Source organism: Epinephelus fuscoguttatus, linkage group LG9, assembly GCF_011397635.1.
Source record: "Epinephelus fuscoguttatus linkage group LG9, E.fuscoguttatus.final_Chr_v1".
NCBI lineage: Eukaryota > Metazoa > Chordata > Actinopteri > Perciformes > Serranidae > Epinephelus > Epinephelus fuscoguttatus.
This window is the reverse complement of record NC_064760.1, coordinates 749,656-772,500: the sequence shown is the minus strand read 5'-3', so window position 1 is coordinate 772,500 and position 22,845 is coordinate 749,656. Positions and strand designations below refer to the sequence as shown.

The following is a 22,845-nucleotide window of genomic DNA, read 5'->3' as shown; positions in this document are numbered from 1 at the left end:
AGTGAATTAGAAGCGCGGCTCCGCACCATGGAAAACCATTCAGTAGCTGCGGTAGTTAGCCAGCCCCCTGTAGCCGGTGCGGAGCCACATAGCATAGCCTTAGCCTCTGCTAACTGTCCTCCAGTAACTCCCGTTCAGCCGGGAGGTCGGGTTACGGTTCGCCAGAAGCACAGCTCCAAGCCGAAGCCCACGGCTCACCACCAGCCTGTTCACGTTTCCAACCGCTTTTCCCCACTCCCCGACACACCCGCTGAGGATAAACCTCTGGTTATTGGCAGCTCTATGCTGAGAAACGTGAAGTTAGCAACACCAGCGGCCATAGTCAAATGTATCCCTGGGGCCAGAGCGGGCGACATTGAATCAAATTTAAAGCTGCTGGCTAAAGCTAAACGTAGATTCAGTAAGATTGTTATTCACGTCGGTGTCAATGACACCCGGTTACGCCAATCGGAGGTCACTAAAATTAATATTGCCTCAGTGTGTGAATGCGCAAAAACGATGTCGGACTCCGTAGTTTTCTCTGGACCCCTCCCAAATCTGACCAGTGATGACATGTTTAGCCGCATGTCATCATTTAATCGCTGGCTGTCCAGGTGGTGTCCAGCAAACGATGTGGGTTTCGTTAATAATTGGCAAACTTTCTGGGGAAAACCTGGTCTTATGAGGAGAGACGGCATTCATCCCACTTTGGATGGAGCTGCTCTTATTTCTAGGAACCTGGCAAACTTTATTAGTAATTTAAATCCCTGACAACCCAGAGTTGAGACCAGGACTCAGAGTCGCAGTCCTATACGCCTCTCTGAGCTTCTAGTTCAGTTACCCAGCCATAGTTTTAATAGTTTTATACAAACGGTGTCTGTCCCCCGACCACCTAAATTATTTAAATCTAAAATTAAGCAAAGAGGAGTTGTGCATAACAACCTCATAAAAATTAAAACCTCTTCTGTGACAGAAAGACAAAACAGGAGAATTAAATGCGGACTGTTAAATATCAGGTCTCTATCGTCTAAAGCAGTGTTAGTAAACGAATTAACATCAGATAATCATATTGATTTACTCAGTCTCACTGAAACCTGGCTGTGTCCAGATGAATATGTCAGTCTAAATGAGTCCACTCCTCCCAGTCATAATAATACCCACATTCCTCGAGGCAGCGGCCGAGGAGGGGGAGTTGCAGCCATTTTTAACTCTAGTCTGTTAATCAGCCCTAAACCTAAACTAGATTATAATTCATTTGAAAGCCTCGTTCTTAGTCTTTTACATCCGACCTGGAAAACCTCGCAGCCACTTTTATTTGTTATAGTGTACCGTGCTCCTGGCCCGTATTCTGAATTTTTATCTGAATTCTCAGAGTTTTTATCCAGTTTAGTTCTTAAATCAGATAAAGTTATTATTGTAGGCGATTTTAACATTCATGTCGACGTTGATAATGACTCCCTGGCTACCACGTTTATCTCATTATTAGACTCCATTGGCTTCAGTCAGGGTGTACATGAACCCACTCACTGTTTTAACCATACCCTCGATCTAGTTCTGATGTATGGAATTGAAATTGATAATCTAAAAGTCTTTCCACAGAATCCCTCGCTATCGGATCATTATCTGATTACTTTTGATTTCTTTTTACTCGATTACACGCCACTCAGCAACAGTTACTATACTAGATGTTTATCAGATAGTGCTGTCGCAAAATTTAAGGAAAAGATTACTCCGTCATTAAATTCAATACCAAGTCCCTCAGTAACAGAGGTTTCCCGTGCCGACTTTAACCTCTCCCAAATTGATCATTTTGTTGATAGCGCCGTAGGCTCGCTGCGAACAACACTTGACTCTGTAGCTCCTCTTAAAAAGAAGTTAAAAAAGCAAAGAAAGTTCGCTCCTTGGTATAACTCTCAAACCCGTAAGTTAAAACAAATATCGCGAAAATTTGAAAGGAATTGGCGATTAACCAAACTGGAAGAATCTCGTTTAATCTGGACAGACAGTCTCAAAACTTATAAGAGGGCCTCCGCAATGCCAGAGCAAACTATTACTCAGCATTAATAGAAGACAATAAGAACAACCCCAGGTTTCTTTTCAGCACTGTAGCCAGGCTGACTGAGAGTCAGAGCTCTATTGAGCCTTGTATTCCTTTAGCCCTTAGCAGTAATGATTTTATGAGCTTTTTTAATGACAAAATTCTAACTATTAGAGGCAAAATTCATGACCTCCTGTCCTCAGATAGTACCTATCTAACCTCAAACACAGCTGTAAGACCTAATATATATTTAGATTGCTTCTCCCCAATTTCTCTTCAAGAATTGACCGCATTGATTTCTTCATCTAAATCATCAACGTGTCTCTTAGACCCCATCCCAACTAGGCTACTTAAGGAGGTCTTTCCTTTAGTTAACACTCATATATTAGATATGATCAATATATCCTTATTAACAGGCTATGTACCACAGTCTTTTAAGGTAACTGTAATTAAACCTCTACTAAAAAAGCCCACCCTGGATCCAGAGGTGTTAGCCAACTATAGACCAATATCTAATCTTCCCTTTATGTCAAAGATCCTTGAGAAAGTAGTCGCAGACCAGCTGTGTGATTTTCTCCAGGATAATAATCTATTTGAGGAATTTCAGTCAGGATTTAGAGTGCATCATAGCACTGAGACAGCACTAGTTAAAATTACAAATGACCTTCTGATTGCTTCAGACAAAGGACTTGTCTCTGTACTTGTTTTATTAGATCTTAGTGCAGCGTTTGACACAATTGACCATCAAATTCTCTGCAGAGACTGGATCACTTAATTGGCCTAAAAGGTTCTGTACTGAGCTGGTTTAAATCTTATTTATCTGATCGTTTTCAGTTTGTTCACGTTCATAATGAATCGTCATTACGTACCAAAGTTTCGCAAGGATCTGTGCTCGGACCAATCCTGTTTACTCTATATATGCTTCCTTTAGGTAACATCATTAGAAATCACTCTATAAATTTCCATTGTTATGCGGATGATACTCAGTTGTATTTATCAATGAAGCCAGAAGAAAGCAATCAATTAACTAAACTCCATAACTGCCTTAAAGACATAAAAACTTGGATGAGCACCAATTTCCTGATGTTAAATTCAGACAAAACTGAAGTTATTGTTCTTGGCCCCAAACAACTCAGAGACTCTTTATCTGATGACATAGTTTCTCTAGATGGCATTGCTCTGGCCTCTGCCACTACCGTAAGAAACCTCGGAGTAATATTTGATCAAGATTTGTCTTTTAATTCTCATTTAAAACAAACCTCACGGACTGCATTTTTTCATCTACGTAATATTGTGAAAATTAGGCCTATCCTGACCCGAAAAGATGCAGAAAAATTGGTCCACGCTTTTGTTACCTCAAGGCTGGATTACTGTAACTCTCTATTATCAGGTAGCTCTAGTAAGTCCTTAAAAACTCTCCAGCTAATTCAGAATGCAGCAGCACGTGTACTAACAGGAACTAAGAAACGAGATCATATTTCTCCTGTTTTAGCTTCTCTGCACTGGCTCCCTGTAAAATCCAGAATTGAATTTAAAATCCTACTGTTAACTTATAAAGCTCTAAATGGTCAAGCTCCGTCATATCTTAGAGAGCTCATAGTGCCATATTATCCCACCAGAACACTGCGCTCTGAGAACGCAGGGTTACTCGTGGTCCCTAAAGTCTCCAAAGTAGATCAGGAGCCAGAGCCTTCAGCTATCAGGCTCCTCTCCTGTGGAATCATCTTCCTGTTACGGTCCGGGAGGCAGACACCGTCTCCACATTTAAGACTAGACTTAAGACTTTCCTCTTTGATAAAGCTTATAGTTAGGGCTGGCTCAGGCTTGCCCTGTACCAGCCCCTAGTTAGGCTGACTTAGGCCTAGTCTGCCGGAGGACCCCCCTATAATACACCGGGCACCTTCTCTCCTTCTCTCTCTCTCTCTCTCTCTCTCTCTCTCGTATCCTATTACTGCATCTTGCTAACTCGGCCATTCTGGATGTCACTAACTCGGCTTCTTCTCCGGAGCCTTTGTGCTCCACTGTCTCTCAGATTAACTCATATCACAGCGGTGCCTGGACAGCGTGACGTGTGTGGTTGTGCTGCTGCCGTGGTCCCGCCAGATGCCTCCTGCTGCCATCATTAGTCATTAGTCATACTTCTTCTGTTATTATACACATATGATTATTGTCACACATGTACACTGCCAGATATTAATACATACTTTCAACATATTGTACCACAGTAGCCAGAACTATAACTATAATATTATTACTTTCAATAATGTTGTTGTAAGCTACTGTCATTACCTGCATCTCTCTCTCTCTCTCTCTCTCTCTCTCTCTGTCTCATTGTGTCATACAGATTACTGTTAATTTATCATGCTGATCTGTTCTGTACGACATCTATTGCACGTCTGTCCGTCCTGGAAGAGGGATCCCTCCTCAGTTGCTCTTCCTGAGGTTTCTACCGTTTTGTTTCCCCCCGTTAAAGGGTTTTTTGGGGAGTTTTTCCTGATCAGCTGTGAGGGTCATAAGGACAGAGGGATGTCGTATGCTGTAAAGCCCTGTGAGGCAAATTTTGATTTGTGATATTGGGCTTTATAAATAAAATTGAATTGAACTGAAAAGTTTGTTTGCAGAGACGAGGAGACGCCCTGCAGCTGAACTGGTCACACTGCTGCTCCACCAAACTCTCTGCTGGTTTCAGTGGACTTTACTTCAGCGTCTCGTGACTTTCTGATCCTTCACACGCAGACAGGAACTGTTGGGACATATTTCAGTGTGGGAGGGATGAAGAGCAGAACTCACTGTTACATCAGCCGAGAGAACATCTACTTAAAGCGTGGAAACTGAGACTGAAGTGAAACTGAGGCCCCGCCCACCCACACCCACAGCTCATTAGAAATAAGTCACATGTTCATGTTGAATTTAGCTGAGTGCAGCTGGTCTTTATACACAAACATGAAAATGGCTGCATGTCATCAGGAGGACTGTAACAGCTGATCTCTGCAGCAAATACACCAGATACTCTGACTTTATCACAACATGTTGAATATTGCATTTCCTGCTGTGACCTCCTGCTGTGACCTCATGCTGTGACCTCATGCCAGACGAGACACCAGCCACTCCAAGAAAACAAATGAAAGCTGCTTTGATGATTCAGAGTCTACCTGTCAGGATTATATATAATCCCTGTGTGTCTCACTTTACATGACACACTGTGTGTACCATACACACTGCGTACAATCCATGTTGAACTGACACAAGCAGTGCGCTTCATTTTCTTACCTTCACCTCGGGTGTCTACGTCGCTGGAGGCCATCATGTTGGGTCAGGTGGTTTGGTGGGCGGCTGGGCGTGGTCGCTCCCAGCCTCACAGATCCTACAGCTGGGGGATCAGGGAGTCCAGCATTGACAGCTACACACTGTAGAACAGAGAGCGTAGTTTGGTTTCATGACTCAGAGTATCTGAAGCCTTAAAAACACACAGTGACACAAACTAAGTGAGTGATGGAGGCAGCAGCTCTCATGTGTCTGTCAGTGAGTGTGGAGGCTTCACAGAGAGCAGCAGGGCCCCTACAGCTGAGGGCCACTCACAGTCATACTGTTTAAGACTTGTTAATGTCACCTCGAGTAAAACTGAAGACCAGAAAGAAAATAAAACATGAACAGACATTGGTCATTAGGATCAGAGAGCTCGGACACATGTGATGTTTGTTGGTGGGTTCTCAGTGACTGTGTGTTTGTCTCTCTGCATGTGGGACTCACGCCATGATTCCTGTCGTGAGCTTGAAAAACTTCTTGCATCAAGTACACTGAGCCGTCTGCAGTGAGCTACACTGACTGTGCATCCATGCCCTGGTCACATGACCCTCCTACAAGCTGTCCAGAGTACAGAGACAGTGAGGGTCGCAGCCATACTTCAGCTTTAAGGTATGCTGTCATATAAAAGCTCTGATCCACTGTTTCCAATGTCGACTCATGGCAGGTGTGCTCACACGTTACAACAACGCTGTCGTGATGCACACGTGTTCCTGAGCGCCTGGTTGTCAGGGCGTGACGGCTGCACCCTGAGATAAACAGAGTTTGACTTTTTGAACACATCAGCCTGCACCGCATGTCATGTGATGAGGACCAACCAATCACAGCCCACACATATCTTTCCATCTTCAGTAAATATCAGTGTGTGATACATATGGAGGAGAAGCTGATGATGTCAGTGCAGAGCCGTCAGAGCGTCACATCTGTCGCACAGACACACAGGAAGTAGATCAGCTCTGACCTCAGGGTTTCAGGTAAACAGGCTGTAATATGGTGTTTGTTATGGTTGCTTAGCAACCTCAGATGCAGCCTGCCTCCATGCTCTGGACAGTTGGCACAGAGGAGGCACCAGAGTCACACAGAGCGCCTGACCTCATGTCTTCCAGGTGGTCAGAGACACAGCATGTGTGCAGCCCTTCAGAGTCATGCAGATGTTTTTGAAATAAGAATGCAGATGTTGACTGTGGTGATGGAGGCAGGTTGTTGTCCTCTGAGAGTGTGTGTGTGTGTGTGTGTGTGTGTGTGTGTGTATGTTATAAAGTGAAATCAATGTGTGATGAACAGGGCTGCAACAGACGATCGGATCAGGTCCATTCAGAGCACAACCTGCAGTCTTTTCTGGCTCTAAGCTTCAGGCTGACGGCCCGACATGTTGGACGGTCTTTGAACACAGCACCTGACCTCAGCGCACTGAGCCGCGGTGTTATGTAAGAGCAGCACGATGGCTGTGAGTTGAGACGGAGTGTGAGAACATCTTCATGACCTGTTGTTGTTGCAGCTTCTAATCACACATGGATTTGCACAGAGGCTTTATGTTCCACTTGCTGGTTCACAGTGACGAGGACGACAGGAGAGTTCAGACTGTGGCCAACCACAATGTTTGCGTTTCCCAGCGCTGATATCTTTGCGTCTAATGAACACACTTCCTTAATCTCCTCGTCACAGCATTAGTGTTCAGTGTACAATGAGTTCAGAACAGCTTGTGAACCTGGAGCGTATTTACAACGTGGACTTTAGAGCTCCTACAGAGACAATAAAAGCTTTGCAGCACTTTAACACTGTGAGCTGTGGTGTCTTTAACGTTACACAGTAAATACTAATATCATGAAAACAGAGAGTCTCAGGCCTGAGCACATAGGTGCAGGCTGATTCCTCCTGCAGACGAGGTTCAGCAGCCGTCATGCACAAAGTGACTTCAACAACAGCTCCACAGTGAGTGTGTGTGAATCCTGAGCTGCTCAGACACTTTCACACTGAGTCGTGACATTAGAGGCCTAAACTCAGCACCATGGAGATGCTAATAGCACGCGCTGCCATTTCAGGCCTCGGCACTTTAAAGTGAAACACAAAGGCCATTAACACGTTGACCATCTCTCCACCACTGAACACGTTCACGACTCATCAATCAGGACAAAACTCATTTCCTTCAGAGAAAAATAAAGTGCGGCCTCTTCAGTAAAGCTCAGCACTGCGTTCATCATCATAAATCTGTTCTTTATAATGTTGCTCTGTTACATAACATCACCCTCACAGTTTCATGTTTGACTTAGTTTGTCTCTTAAACACTGGCTGCTTACTCATCTTTAATAATACTTTACTTTTTCATATGATGTATGCTTATTTCATTTTATTTATTCAAAAACAGAAAACATATTGATCGATTGATTGACAGATTGGGAACGCGCTATCAGCTGACAACAGCTTTAAAATGAAACATCAGCATCGGCATGAAAACGTTTCTGCTGATGTGACGGGCCAATGAGGTGATGCCTCAGTGATGACGCTGTAATGAGGTGAAACAGATCAGACTCTGTGAGGGACACTTTGATCCAAACCTGTTACAGCAGGATGGATTTGACAGTTTCCTTTGAAAATGTTACATAAAAATAATCACGGCATATTTTTCATTTTTTGTTTTGCCCGCTGGACATTTTGAAAAGTGTTGTGTTTTATGTGTGTGTGTGTGTGTGTGTGTGTGTGTGTGTGTGTGTGTCACCAGGACCGTCACAGTGTGAGCAGGCGTAATAATAATGATATGTGTGATGTTCTCTGCAGCTGGGTGAAAAAACATATGTGCATGTATCGGCATCAGCAATCGGCCAAAATGAGAGTTGGAAAATACCAGCAAAAATCCAATATCATGCATCTCTGATCCAATCATCTGCAGCTTGTGCAGAATAATCCAAGTCTCATTTATCCAGTAAAACGCTCACTACGTCACAACACTCATGACTTTTCACAAAAATAACCCTTCGTCCTGTTGTCTGACTCTGAAGAAAGAAGAAAAGTTTCATTTTCAGTTCTGTTTTAACTCACTACACTCAGACTGCTTACTCTGCACAGCCCACAGTGCGACGCCCGTCACATGTCCCACTGACACTGTGGTGAAACAAGAGGTATCAGATCCTCCACACCATACTGTTAATGCAGAACAGATCAACTACATGGTTTCCTCCACCTCCAGCACTCTCTGACTCTACTGACATTAAACCTTTAAACACTCTCACTGAGTCATACAAACACTGAGGAACTCCACAGCAGAGCAACATTCAAGATTCACATTCAACATCTGCCCCAAACACTGAACTGCTCTTCTTCTGTAGAATTAAAGGAGGTCTGTCTTCTTCCAGCCATAAAACCTGTGTGCAGTCGACCTTCATGTCTGTCTTTGACCACAGAGACATTCATGTCCTGCTGCCACATCAACACTAACAGGACCAGACACACCAAACTGATGTCAGAGGACTGGCAGTGATGAAGGCCCCCTGCTGTGTCACCTGACGTTACTGTGTCTCGGCCGGCAAGCTGCACCTGAACACACCACGAGGACTACAGCCGACAGCCAACTGGCATGTGCAGTGCGTTCTGTGCAGGGCTGCAACGCTGTGACATTTTCACGGTGCAACAGTCTCTGAAAATGTCACGTTTCACCGTATTACAGAGTTATTATCAGTGTGAAGGATCCTTAATGAAAACAGAAGGTTACTGTTGTTTAACATTTTATTACTGTAACTGAAACATTTTGTTCATGAAGTTTTGTAAAAAGTCTCGTCTTAGAAAATAACTCAAAGAGGAGATTTCCTGTCCAGTTGCAGACATACACTGTATGATAACTATCTATTTCATGTGTGTGAGAGGAAACAAGGACACATATAATCTGGATGTCTGAGTGTCCTTCATCAAACACTCACTCTCCTGCACCCTAATGAACTTCTCTGTCCCACTTTGTCTCTTTCCTGTGTCAGTTTATGGTGTAAATGAAGTTCGGTTAAAATAAAAGTCCTCTGTTACGTTCACGTTCTAAGTGTGGGACACATGCACAGAATCTCAATACTAATAACTCTCCACCTACGACCTCGTGCATCTTGGAGCTCTACGGCTCATCACAAAGGACTCATCTCATACTGATCATTGTGTTCACACTGTTAGATGGAAGAAACCAAACCACCTGACATCTCTTCAGGCTCTGAAATCCTGCAACGATGGTAAAAATGCAGTTTCTGTTGAACTCTGGAGATCACTGATTGTGACACAGCGCAGAACTGGTTTCAGGTATTTAAACTGCCCTGAAACACTGCCGTCAGGGGTTTGAAACAGCTTCAGTCTCTGATGGTTTTATAATGACTCTGAGTGTTTCTTTATTTCCCTGTTCATGGTGCGGTCGTGTTGCTCCTGCTGAGTGTCCTTGTGTCTTGTTCTCAGGACTCTCAGATCTTAATCTGCCTGATTATGTTCATAAAAACAGCAGGTGATCAGCATTTCTTCTTTAAAGTTTACAATTAATCAGTATTTAAAATACCTATAATTCAGTTTCTTTGGACTAATTGTTGAAATGATCATTTCAGTTTTAAAGCTTATGTTTCCCTTTATTATTATGATGTCATATTTGTGTGCCACACCCTTAAAAATAAAGTGTGGGGACAGTATGCTCTCTATAGAGCAATGAGCCACAGTTTCCTTTTCCCAGACATTATGTCACTTCAGCTAAAACAAATATTGACCTTTACACTGGAGGGTCTGAGCGTCAGTAGAGTCAGTAGTGTCAGTAGAGTCAGAGGGGTCCACAGCTCACCGGTGGAAGATTTTGTGAGGTGGGCTGTTAGAAATCTACTACTGCTCCATGTGGCCAACACCACTGAGATGGTGACGGACTTCAGAGGAAAGAAGACGCTTCAAACCCTCTGAGTGTTCTGGGAGAGGATGCTGACGACCTGAGCGTCCTCGTGAAGACCTGTACTGAGGCTGTATATACGAGGAGGATGAGCAGAGTCTGTTTCCTGAGGAAGCTCAGATCCTTCAGCAAGATGTAGACGCCCTCACACCAGCTGACACCAACTGACCCACGCTGCATGAAACACCTGCTAACATCTGGCTTTTTAATGTGACAGGTTACAGTCTGCTAACACAACACTCAGGTGAACACACTGATGTTGGAGACGTGCAGCTGCAGCCTCGTTCTTTTGTAGTAGGGCTGTCAACGAATATTCTAAATTTGAATTTAAATTTTCGAATTTCAAAAAAAAAATGGACCTTTGGATGTGAAAATTGGTATTCGATTGTGGAGGTAAAAAAAACACCACCGCAGCTGTCCTCTTTGCGAGTGTGCGTTGGCCTGGGCCGCTGCACTGAATGCACAGCATAAACGCCAGGGCCACTCCGCCCGCGGAAGTGCTGCTGGTCGACAAGAGGTTCTGCTGTCAGCTGTGGTCTCCGTCACCCCCCGGCTTGACACATTCGAAAATAGACCAGACACCAAAACGAAGCTGCGCAGCGCTCGTAGCCAGTGTGGATGACACAATCGGTTAACATGGGCGGTGTGGCCATGGGTCAGAGAGGGGGGCGAGCGAGAGGTCCGCGATCGTTTATAACGTAATGTTATAGATAATTGTTTTATGTGTTTTAATGTGTAGGTATGTTAAGACGTTTATGTTGAAATAAAAATACCTACAGGTAGTTATGTTTCCTCGTATTAGTTTGCCCTCTTGTGGACATAATGCGAAAAAAAAAATTTGAATGGTTCGAACCTATGAGTTATTTTAGAAGGAATATTCGAACGTCATTTTTGAGCAATTTTGACAGCCCTAATTTGTAGCCTACACAACATGTACTTATGAACCACGCCCACCACTAGTAAGGACACACCCACCAACGTGATGGTTATCCGAGCCGTGCTACATGTCACACTGTAGTGAACACACATGAGGCCAAAGAAACAAGTGACAGGGTTTAACCCTTCCCGTTACCATTACCCCATGCACCTCTCTTTATAAGCTAGTACAGAGCGAGCTGACGGCTGCCCTGCAGGCCGGTGTGGGGGGCAGGACTTCTTCAAATAGTGGTGGTAAAATAAATAAACAAGTGTTTGACATGTCTTCCTCTTTCTCACCACTTCCTCCCCCCTCATAAACAGCAACCAGTCCCTCGATCCTCACTGCTCTGTCAGAGGACTGTGGTCATGTTGAACAGCCTGTGAAGCAGTGTTTTACATGAAGTATCAGTGTGTAACTTCCTCCTGACACCTGGCACCTCTCTGCCGTCACACCTGCATCACTGTGAGGTGGACTGGACCAGACCCTCAGCCGGCCCGGTTCTGGCCCCCGGGCCGTGTGTTTGTTTTAAAGGGGCTAATCTTTGACCAGTGTGTGTGTGTGTGTGTGTGTGTGTGTGTGTGTGTGTGTGTGTGTGGCCTCAGAGGACAGGCTGATAAAACAAACACGCAGGACAAACATTAGTGATGGGATCTGTCCAGGAAACTACACCGTCCAACAAGCTTATGATTAATGGAGCTGTGCACAGACAGACAGACAGACAGGGACACGGGACACGGGAGGTTCATTACACTGGGCTGCGGTGTCTTCTGTACGATCCGTCCCACACACGGAGACACACACGGAGACACACAGAGACACACACACACAGAGGGATTGAAATAGCGCGTAGACGTGGCTAAAACGAGACCAGCTAGCTTCAGACTGACAGCAGATGCTAACTGTAGCTAGCATGGAGCGCCAGCTGCCTGTGATATCAAACAGCTACATCAGCCTCCGTTATGTATACAGCCTAAAGCTAAGTTAGCACCGTTAGCTCTCATATATGCTCCGATGCCATCTTTGTGTCCATAAACAGTCCGGCTGCTCGGCTCCTACCTCCGGTAAACCCGCTGTTGTCTCCCCGCTCCTGGTGTCGGTCTGACCGGATCGGAGGTTGATGTCTCCGCGGACTTGTTATTTTCCTGAGGCCGACATGTCTGGGTGGATCCAGCGGGAAACAGCGCACTGATTGACGGTATACCAGGAGGCTCTCCGCGGCTCCTGTGGCTCCTGTTCGGCTCCCAGTCCGACACACAGGGGCGCGGTCACGTGACCCGCCCGACGTGTTGTGTCACGCTCTGTGTTCGACGTGTTGTTGCCATGGATACGGATTATACGTTACTGCGTTGCGTTTAAAATGTCTTTACGTTAGGGCTGAAGCCCAAAATATATCAGTCTGCAATTACAATAAAATAATAAATAATTAAAATAAACAAATAGATTTATTATTATTATTATTATTATTATTATTATTATTATTATTTATTATTACTATTACTATTATTTATTTATATATTTTGTTTCATTATTGCTATGTTCTGTGTGTAATGTTGATTTTTTTTTTTCATGTACTATGTTGTATTTGGCTGCAGTATCGGTGAAGAACCCGAGACACTGTTCAAATGCATGTTCAAAATCTTCGGTCCAGATTAACAATAAGGTTAACCTTTTATTTATTATCATTTTATTTACAGTCATAAAGGACCTAAAATAAAAAACAAAATACAGGTGGTCATTCAGGAATTATTCATACAGACATAGGGCCTTTACAACTTCACAGCATTTCACACATTATCTATTTATTTTATTTGTATTTATGTATTTATTTATTTGTAAATAATCATCTCATTTAGAAATGCAGAGAAATGGGACTGGTTTTCAAAAGATAGCATTTTCAATAAAGTTAATGTCTTGACTCTTAAAATAAAAAGTGATCCTGGAAACGCACACACTCACAGCAACAAAGGAAAAACTGATAGTTGTTTTTGTCTTTGGTACTCTTGTAAAAAGAGGAAGTACACTCACCTACAGGTCACCAGAATAAGAGCTGTAAAGTAAAACGGGTTTACGTTTATAATAAAACAGGAAATTCAAGTCACATTATCTCTAAATATTAAATGTCAACTCTTGACTCAAAAATGCTGCAATAAAAAAAAAAAAAAAAAACCAAATAATTTGTGCCTCTTTTTATTCATACCGGATATCCGGTTTCTCCGTTGACAAAAGCTAGCTTCACTGTGAGCAGGTAACAGGTTGTGAGCTGCACCTCAGGAGGATCAAACATTAGCTGACAGTGAGCCGGGGCGACAGTCCGCAGCTGTTTGTGCCACATCTCTGCAAATATGACGGTGAGTCACTGTTACCCGCATAGACATATATACGTCTATGGTTACCCGTATATTAGCTTTAACTTAGCTTCAGGGCTAAAGTTAGCTTAGCATTCTGTCTCTGTGTGATGCTAATTAGCCTGGAAGCTAACTGCTGCCTGTTCACTGAATGAAGTTAATAATCACTTCCATTGATCCCAGAAAATCGATTCTCTTCGTGGAGCTGATGGAGCAACACTGAGCACATGAAGTGAACATTAATGCCTCAGCTCAGTTTTGATTCTTGATAAGTTAGAGTCAGATCAACTTCATTAATCCGCGGGAACTCTACGTGTATGTGACTGCAGCTGACGTCACATCAGTGGTGTTGACTCTGCCGTCGTCATGTGACACTGTTTAATTGATATTAAATCTGATCTCACAGAAAGAGATCTTCACTTACTGTTTATGGATGTGTTACAACAGGTGGTGACGTCATGAATTTATTGATTAAGTAAAGAAATAATTGTTCAAACTTTTATCTCTGGCAAACAGTTGTTTACTTGATACACAGGTAAACATGCTGCAGTAGGTCAAGAATAGTTTTATGAACCAGAGAGTGCTGATGATAAAGTCTGAAGACAGTTACACAACCTGAGCGTGCAGTGAGACACAGTGATGAATCAGGGGCTTACACAAGCCTCCACAGTGACTCAGCACTTCATTTCTCTCAAACTCTGGAGTGGTTTTCAAACTAAAGGATCGTTGTGTCTCTCTGTGGTCGGTAATATGACATCAGACCCTCTCATATCTGAGCAGTCTCAGCTTTCACCTTCACACAGAAGAGTTAGACTCAGCTGAACAGGTCCTCTTGTTCCTCTGTCCGTCTCACTGAATCAGAGTTTGGGTCTCGGTCGGCCTCGGTGGACCTGGGTCCAACACTGAATGTAAAGCAAGTGATGTGATGTGCAGTGTGTGTGTGTGTGTGTAGTATGTTTGTGTGTATTTATGTCAGACAGCGTACGGCTGAGGGCTGCAGGACACATTTCAGACAGTATTCTGATAATAAAGTCAAATGAATGTGTCTCCAACAGAAGCACGAGTTTGAGGTGGAGATGACGTGCGAGGGATGTTCAGGAGCCGTCACCAAAATCCTCAACAAGTTGGGAGGTGAGACAGACGGCTCCTCTCATGTTCTTACTCTGTGCTGTGAGAAGAGACAGAGACGTCAGTGTTTATATCACAGTCCTGTGTGGTGTGTGTTCCCTCAGACCCCCCAACAACACAACACAACACAACACAACACAACCCTTTAACACTTAAAACAAAACATCCTTTACATTTAGTTTTTTTTCCCCCATGACGACATTCTTCTCTTAAAGGTAGTGCAGAGTTCACCTGCTGTCAGGTGAGAGGACTCACTGAGGCTTGTGACAGCTGCTCCTGCTGAGACAAGAATAAAAGCCTGCAGACAGCGTTTATTATTTGAATTCCTGACTGATCAAACATTGTGTTTAAAGATGCAGGTGTTTAATATTTTCACACATTATTATCTGTCCACGTGCTTTTGTCTATGAATATTGAGGTCGACTTTAAGAACCGACATTAGCAGTAGTTTAACTCCTCGTCTTCACTTTTAGAGGAGGCTGCAGGTACAGACTGAACCACAGTGACATCATGCTAACAACAACAACAACAACAACAATCAGAAAACTGTCAGTTTATTTCAACTGTGGAGACGTGAAATCAGCAAACGTGTTTACTTTCAGGCATAACTCTAACATTTGAAGACACTTGCTGGTCCGACCTGTCTGACGTCTCTGCTGTGATTAATTTCTGTTCTGTCGTCTCTGACAAACCTTCTGACACAGCAGCTGAGAAACGGGACTGGACAGGCCGCTGCAAAATGTGTTGTTGGCCACATAAAAGAAATCAATATCAGTTTGAGCGTTGGCTGTATTTGAATATTTTCACAGCTTTAGCTCACACACTAACTGGTCACAGCCACAGCAGACCAGTAAGTCCAGTGTTCTGCTGAGTTAAATGTTTCTGTCAGTGGAGTCTGATGGTTTTGATTTAATGACTTCAGTTCCTCTGATTAAATTCTGACTGACAGCAGAGTGGAGCTGTGAAAATATTCTTGTTATAGCGAACACTTCAACAGTTTCTAGTGAGGCCTGTTTTTTAGGTGGCTAAAAACAAATCAGCTAAGGCAGCGTTTGCTCAGCTACGTTTTATTTTATGTACATGATGCAGAGGTTTATATGTGGAAGTTATTCTGTGCCTCTGCACCGGTGACCAGAGGCTTTATGTGCCTGGTTGTCCGTCTGTCTGTCCCATCCTTGTGAGCTTCTTCAAATTTGGTGCAAACGTCCACTTGGACTCAACTATGAACGGATCAGTTTTTGGATGTCAAGGGTCAACTTCACTGTGACATCATCATGTTTTCTGTCCATTATTCAGCGTCGTATCTGGGGAACAAATATTCTAAATACACGTACACTGATAATAATAGTTTTAGTGAGCTTTTTTTTAGGTGGCTAAAACAGATCAAGTAAAGCAGTGTTTGTTCTGCGCAGATTGATTTTATGCAGATGACAGGAGGGTTTTTACCAGTTAAGTTATTGTAAATAAACATTGTGAATCGGTCTGTGGCTTCATCTCATGCTGAGATGCAGACATTTGTTTCATTTGCTTTTCCTACTAACTAATCTTAGATTATTTCTTTATAATATCAGCAGCTGATAGGTACGATGTAATGTTGAATAAAGCTGCAGCTCTCTGCTCTCAGAGAGTCCAGTGAAAGTGCAGTTTGAAGCTTTTACAGGAGCTCACATGACATCACATCCCCTCGTGACTCCTGTGAGTCTGACTCAGCCAACATGTCACCTGATGCTGTTACACTTTTACACTACATTATGTCGTTAAACACACCTCTGTTTTTCTGGCCTTTACCAGCCTCACAGTCTGACACGCTCCTTCATTCAGAGCCTCTCACACTGTCACATCCTGTCATGATGCTACATTAGATTTACTTTGTTGGAGAACTGGAGCGTGTGATGTCGGCCTTACACACTCGCCTCTCATTCCCACAGTCTCCTCCCACTGAAACATCTCGGCGAACCAACGGAGGCTGGTAGAGAGTTGGAAATGTAAAGTTTGGGTCAAACACGCTTTATCTTTATGGATCATATTGATGCTGAAGTGACAGAATACCGTCCACACATGAGGCTTTCTCTGGTCTCTCTACAGAGCTGGAAGGAATCGTTCATGTGTCAGAGTTTCCACCAGGAGCATGATGGGACATCAGCTCTGGAGGAGTCTAGTTGGAGTCTTTAAAAACCTCACGTCGTCCTCAGATGTCAGACACTTTAGTCTTTATAAAGTCTTGTAAAGGCTTGTAGTGTTTGGGAGGTGTATCATTCAGTCTGTAGGACCCTGAGTGTTTCCACTGCTGCTGCCTCTTGAGTCCCTCTCTGTTGTCTGTCCTCTCAGTGGAGACGTTTGAGATTGACCTGCCGAAGAAGCTGGTTTGGATCGAGTCTGACAAAGACGTGAAAGTTCTCGAGGAGGCGCTGAAGAAATCTGGGAAGGAGGTCAAGTACGTCGGCCCCAAATGAAGGAACCTGCTCCGCACAGAACAGGTGACAGGACGGGGAGGACGTGTTAAACTTCACATAGATTTATGTTTATGATCTCCATAAACCTGCTGAAATCTGACCACCACACAAGATGGGAATTATTAATACTAACTTTATTAATATAAAAAGTTCAGCTTGATTCAGTCGACCATAAAGACAGAGAAATATACATGTTGTTGATGTGTGTCTGCAGCGTTCAATTCACTTGGTGTAACTCCTGCAAGTCGTGTTCATGATCAAAAATTAAACTGTTGACACAGCTCAGCTGACCTCCTCCATCTCTGTGTGTGTGTGTGTGTGTGTGTTTTCTGTAGGAAGTCACTGCTGCTGATGCAACGTGAAGATTTAAGCTGGAATTCAAGTCCGATGGATCCTGAGAGACCTCCCCCACCCCTCACCTTCCTTCCTTAGATGCCAAACCTCCATCCTTAAGCTCACACGCACAAAAACCCCTCTTGGATGCAGATCTTCTGTCAGTGTTGTTTGTGATGTCATCATGATGTCATGATGACGTCATGATGCCATCCATCTGAAAAGAGAAAAAACCATCTCCTTTATGTACAGCATCATTCTCTCCATCCTCTGATTTAGTTTGTCTTCCATGTGATGGAGGATGAAGTGATGAGGTCATGATGTAGTGATGTCACCACTCTGGAATTTCTAACATTGATGCCACATGTCAGTCTGTGTGTTGTTTCTGTTATTCTTTAGTTTACTGCACCATCTGTGTCCAGCCGCTGCTCGTTCTATGATCACAGCTGGTAACGCCGTCCCAAGTCAACAACGTTGCTGTGGAGACATTGTGCCCGCCCAGACTGGAGGGTGTAGCCATGTTTCCACAGTTGGGATGGCCTTACCAGCTGCAGTCACAGAAAGAGTGGCGCTGCCAGCACCTCCCAGCACCTCCCAGCACCTCTGACAGGAGGGAGCTCTGAAATGAGGAGCTACAGACTCACAGGGTCAGTGGAGGACTAAAAGGAAATGACTCATTAAATTTCACCTCATTTATGTTTACTTCTTAAATATTAACCAGTTAATGGACGTCAGGCTACTGGAACTAAAACTGAAATCCCTATTTGATGTTATTTTTGATACCACAGGGCAAATTGACAGTGTGGACATGAAATAAATACAACAAGACTGTAACCTGTCTTTACTGAGTGTCAGAGGACAGAAACATTCACAGTCAGGTCCCTCTGTGTCCAAACTGCAGTGAAGATGAAACCGTTCAAATAATCTGAATCATTATTGATAAATTAGTATTTGTGATGTCACTGTTACAGTGACGTTGTTCCTCCTCCAACACGGTGGCCTCAGTCACTCACTCTCCTATATCCAGATTTACTTACAGATATTTAGAGAACAAAGTCAGTTTTTATTAATCCGATCCTTCCCACCGTGTCACTTCTGTCACATGATGTGTCACATGTGTTAGCGTGATGACTGACAGAGGCAGGGAATGATCTTTAATGTGACGCCCAGCTGTAGGATCAAACATCAGGACGTTCACACTCCGATCTGAAACACGGCTGCAGATTTCCTGGGCTGTAAAACACACTGAACGATCAGCTGTGACCTTCACTCACTATTGTTTCACATGTTGGATCTGACATGAGTAAAGACGATGTGTAGATCTGCACCGAGGGGGACACTCAGTCCATCTGCTGGACATGAATTTATCTAACTGCCTCCTTTACACTACGATGACTCATTAATACTACAGCTCATATAATCATGTTCATGTCTCTGTTTCTGTTCAGGACCTGAAGTGTTTGTTGATTTAGTTATTTTGGGGCGAAGACAGGTCCCACCCTCTGCTGAGCGTTTGTAATTGTCTGAATAAACAGTGTGAACGCACACAGGGGAAATAAAACCTCTTCTGCCTCACCACAGCAGTCGACTGCTTTATTACTGGCTCTAAAGCTTTACTGGGATTTTAATGCCTCTGATAGTAAACACAGGGTTTGTAGTGTTTAATAAAAACGGTGACAAAAAGCTGATTATGGTTGAAGAGAGTTTGTGAGCAGGACGCAGGAGAACAGTCTCTGAGGTTCATCTTCTCTGTGCTGAAGATCGTTTATAGAAACCAACGTCCAGTGTGATGACAAATAATCATTAACTCATAATACAACTAAAAAAAGACTTTGTATTGGAAAAATTCTGACTTAGTCAAAATATTGATTTTGTATGTCAGAATAATGAGTGTCTAAACATGATGACATAGCATCAAAATAATGAGTTAGTTTATAAAATGAGAGGATGGTCATTATCTAGAAAAAAAGTTTCTGATCATTCTGACTTACAGGATCTTTTTTTATTTATTCATCATTGGTGGGTTTGAGCTTCTGTAACGTGTGTGTGTGTGTGTGTGTGTGTGTGTGTGTCCTGATACTGAATGAGACAGAAAGAGCTCTGGTGTATGTTTGATATGAGAACATGAAACCATCACACAGCTCTGTGTGCTCAGTATGTGAGCGTGTAACATGTGAAGGACACGTCACATCAGATATGCCGGTTTCCATTTTCAAACATTTTCTGTTTCACATTATGAAGAAGAAACAAACACACTGTTTACATTTAAATTTACATCGACTTCAGCTCTGCATTAACACAGTCATCCCACACAGACTGATGGAGAAACTTCTCCTCCTAGGTTTAAACCCCACCATTTGTCACTGGGTCCTGGACTTCCTGACTGAGCCGCCCCAGTCAGTACATGTTGGGAAAAACACCTCCAGCTCCATCACACTGAGCACCAGGTCCCCTCAAGGGTGTGAGCTTAGTCCTCTGTTGTTCACACTGTTGACACACGACTGTGCGCCCAAACACAAAGACAACCTGATCATGAAGTTTGCCGATGACACGACAGTTGTGGGTCTCATCAGTAAGAAGGTGCAGGGAGGAGGCCGAGCTGTTGGAGCGCTGGTGCAGCGACAACAACTTGGTGCTAAATGTGAACAAAACTAAGGAAATGATAATTGATTTCAGAAGGTCACAACCTGAGCATGCACCTCTCTGCGTCAGCAACCAGGCAGTGGAGAGGCTGGAAAACATCAAGATCACCAGTGACCTTTCCTGGTCTGACAGCACCAGCTCACTGGTACAAAGAGACTTGACTTCCTGAGGAAACTCAAACAGGCCTCACTCACCACCAGCATCCTCACCACATGTTACAGAGGTGCAGTACAGAGTGTGCTGACCAATGGCATCTCCACATGTGAGGCTGACAACAAATCTCTGCAGAGGGTTGTAAGATCTGCAGAGAGGGTGACTGGAGCCTCACTCCCCTCAGCGTGGGAGATGTTCCTGAAGCGTTGCAGGAACGGGGCTCTGAACATTGTGAGGGACTCTAAACACCCTCCTCCAGCTGCTGCCCTCTCAGAAACGTGACCGCAGCATAAAGTGCTCCACCAGCAGGCTGCTGAGCAGCTTCCTGTGTCCAACTGAACTGTTCAAACTGTATTCTGTCTCTTATTTATTCACTGCATTAGTTTTTATTCAGTCTTTTTTTTAATTCTAGTTTATCCAGTGTGTTGCCAGATGAGGTGATCCTGGAGAAACGCCCTGTCGTTTTGTTTTTACAAGCAAAATGACAATAAAGATTTGATTGATTGATTAAAGGAGGTGACTGAAGTCCATCAGTCACTTATTGATTATTATCTTTAAAGTGATCATGTTGGATCAGCAGCAGAACAGTGACATACAACATCACTGAGTGTTACAGAGGAGCGGTCAGATTAGTTTCAGATGTTTGTTTTCACCTCCATCATTTAACCATGGAAAGGACAGACAGTCAGAGCAGGAGGGAGCAGTGATGAGGACACGTTGCAGCCAGGACTCGTCAGGAAACATCAAAAAGAGTCAGTGTTCCCGCAGACCGACCTGACGACTGACCTGACAACTGACCTGACGACTGACCTGACGACCCTGTGTTTTCTGACACTGTGTCAGTGTGATCATCCTCTCTGCTCTCTGTTTCACCTCGTCCCTCCTGACAGAGTATTAACACCAAATGTCAGTTCATCCTCTCTGCTGTGATGCCACAAACAGACGCCATCACACACACAAACACACACACACACACACACACACACACACACACACACACACACACACTGTGAGCTGCAGGTGTGAAACTGTCCAGGCTATGCTCTGCTTTAACCACCGGGTGGCGCTGTGTGATCACCATGTCTCACTGTCTTTTCATTGGTTTGAAAAATGCAGTGTTTTCAGGTTTAAGCCGGAACTTTGCTGAAGAGCTCGACGAAGCAATCAGAGTCAGCTTCTCTCACACAGTGAGGAGATGTTAAATATTTAGATTCTTTACACTGCTGAGGGTCAGAAATCTAAAGTGTGTGTGAATCAGAAACAAAATTCAGATTTATTTTACCTGAGAAACTAAACTCTGTTAATGTGGATTAAACGGCTGTGACTCTGATTTATTGATCTGTTAATGAATCAGTTTGAACTTTTGTCCTGATCTGCTGCTTTGGGAATCTTAAAGTGTAGCGTGAGACAAAGCTGCACCTGCTCTCAGATTACAGGGACCACACCTGGTCAGAGAGAACACCTCGTCCCACCTCCTGTCCTGTGGGCGGAGCCACAACGTACCTGGGCTCAGGAGCTCCACAGCTCAGGGCTCCTTCATCCCTAGCACAGTCACTATACAGCCATGCAGCAGTGTTGCAGAGAGCTGAACTTCACACGTGTTGTTACATGGTCACATGTAGCAGTAGCTTGCGGCAGGTGCATCACCTCTGTGTCAGGCTACAATCTGATTTGAAGTTAAACAAGGACAAACTTAAAGAAAACACTTTATTGATGCTCCAGATGTGCAGATGAGGTGTCACAGCAGCAGACGGAGGTCAGGTCAGGTCAGGATACACATCAGGTGAACAGACAGAGAGCGACACAGGCCAGAACACATGAAACATCCTGTCTGTCAGTGTGACGCATCACGACGTGAGTTGATATTCATACAGTGTCATGCGTCAGTGTGTCAGGCTGCTATCACAGACAGATCCACGGCCGCCCCCCCTCTCACAGTCGGCTCCACCCTGCCTCCGTCCCCGTGAATGACACCCAGCAGGACACACACCAGCGAGGCGTAGAGCAGGGTGGCGCAGCAGATGTAGAAGGTCCAGCCGAGGTGTCGCAGCAGCTCCGGTTCCTGCTGCTCGATGGACACCAGGAAGGCAATCAGAGCGCTGGCACACAGAGCCACTGCACAGGACGAGGCAAGGAAACAAAACGCCACTTTAATGACACAGACTTTACATTCAGAGGCTCCAGGAGACAGACACGTGACCCTCCATATGGAAATGACATCTCACAGGGATGCAGTGATGTGCTGCTGTGCTCAGGTGTGACTTGTCGTGAGTTATGTCACAGGATGAAACAGGACAAAGTCACCACAGCAGACCTTTGATTGGAAACAGAGTCCCTGTGACGGACTGAGGCAGCTCCCTGGTGTGTGTTAGTATGTTTGATAACATCATATCTGTCTGTGTGTGGTGAACACTGTGACATGTTGTGTGTTATACCTGAGATGATGTTGAGGAGCAGAGCAGCGATGGCCTTCCTCCCTCTGATCAGTGCAGGTCTGACTGTGAGCAAAGCGGCCAGAGACAACAGACAGGACGCAGACAGGAACATCCAGGACAAACTGTAGCTGCCTGTAACGACACCGTCTCACATGTTCACACATCAGACTGATCACAGCGAGGAGTATCTGCAGTGAGCAGGTCATGATTTCTGCAGAGACATAA

General features: G+C 44.2%; 2 protein-coding genes across 2 annotated transcripts in view; one reads left to right on the top strand and one right to left on the bottom strand.

Annotated features, from left to right (window-relative positions):
* Positions 1-12,403, bottom strand: part of slc36a1 (solute carrier family 36 member 1) — a 63,879-nt gene extending 51,476 nt beyond the window's left edge. Inside the window, exons 1-2 of the mRNA XM_049585223.1 lie at positions 12,187-12,403; positions 5,288-5,424 (exon numbers count right to left, since the gene is read on the bottom strand). Of these exons, the coding sequence (XP_049441180.1) occupies positions 5,288-5,324 (37 nt within the window). The 5' untranslated portion in view covers positions 5,325-5,424; positions 12,187-12,403. The remainder of the gene's footprint in view (positions 1-5,287; positions 5,425-12,186) is intronic.
* A 941-nt stretch (positions 12,404-13,344) lies between these two features.
* Positions 13,345-18,969, top strand: atox1 (antioxidant 1 copper chaperone). Its single transcript, XM_049585290.1, has 4 exons — positions 13,345-13,478; positions 14,531-14,606; positions 16,932-17,080; positions 17,392-18,969. The coding sequence occupies exons 1-3, from the start codon at positions 13,473-13,475 to the stop codon at positions 17,054-17,056; spliced, it is 207 nt and encodes a 68-aa protein (XP_049441247.1). The 5' UTR covers positions 13,345-13,472; the 3' UTR covers positions 17,057-17,080; positions 17,392-18,969.
* Positions 18,970-22,845: the final 3,876 nt, after the last annotated feature.

Excerpts from the sequence above, each read along its gene's own strand:
- atox1 (XM_049585290.1), top strand. Across the intron at positions 14,607-16,931 it reads AATCCTCAACAAGTTGGGAG|TGGAGACGTTTGAGATTGAC; the intron begins GTGAGACAGACG and ends CTGTCCTCTCAG.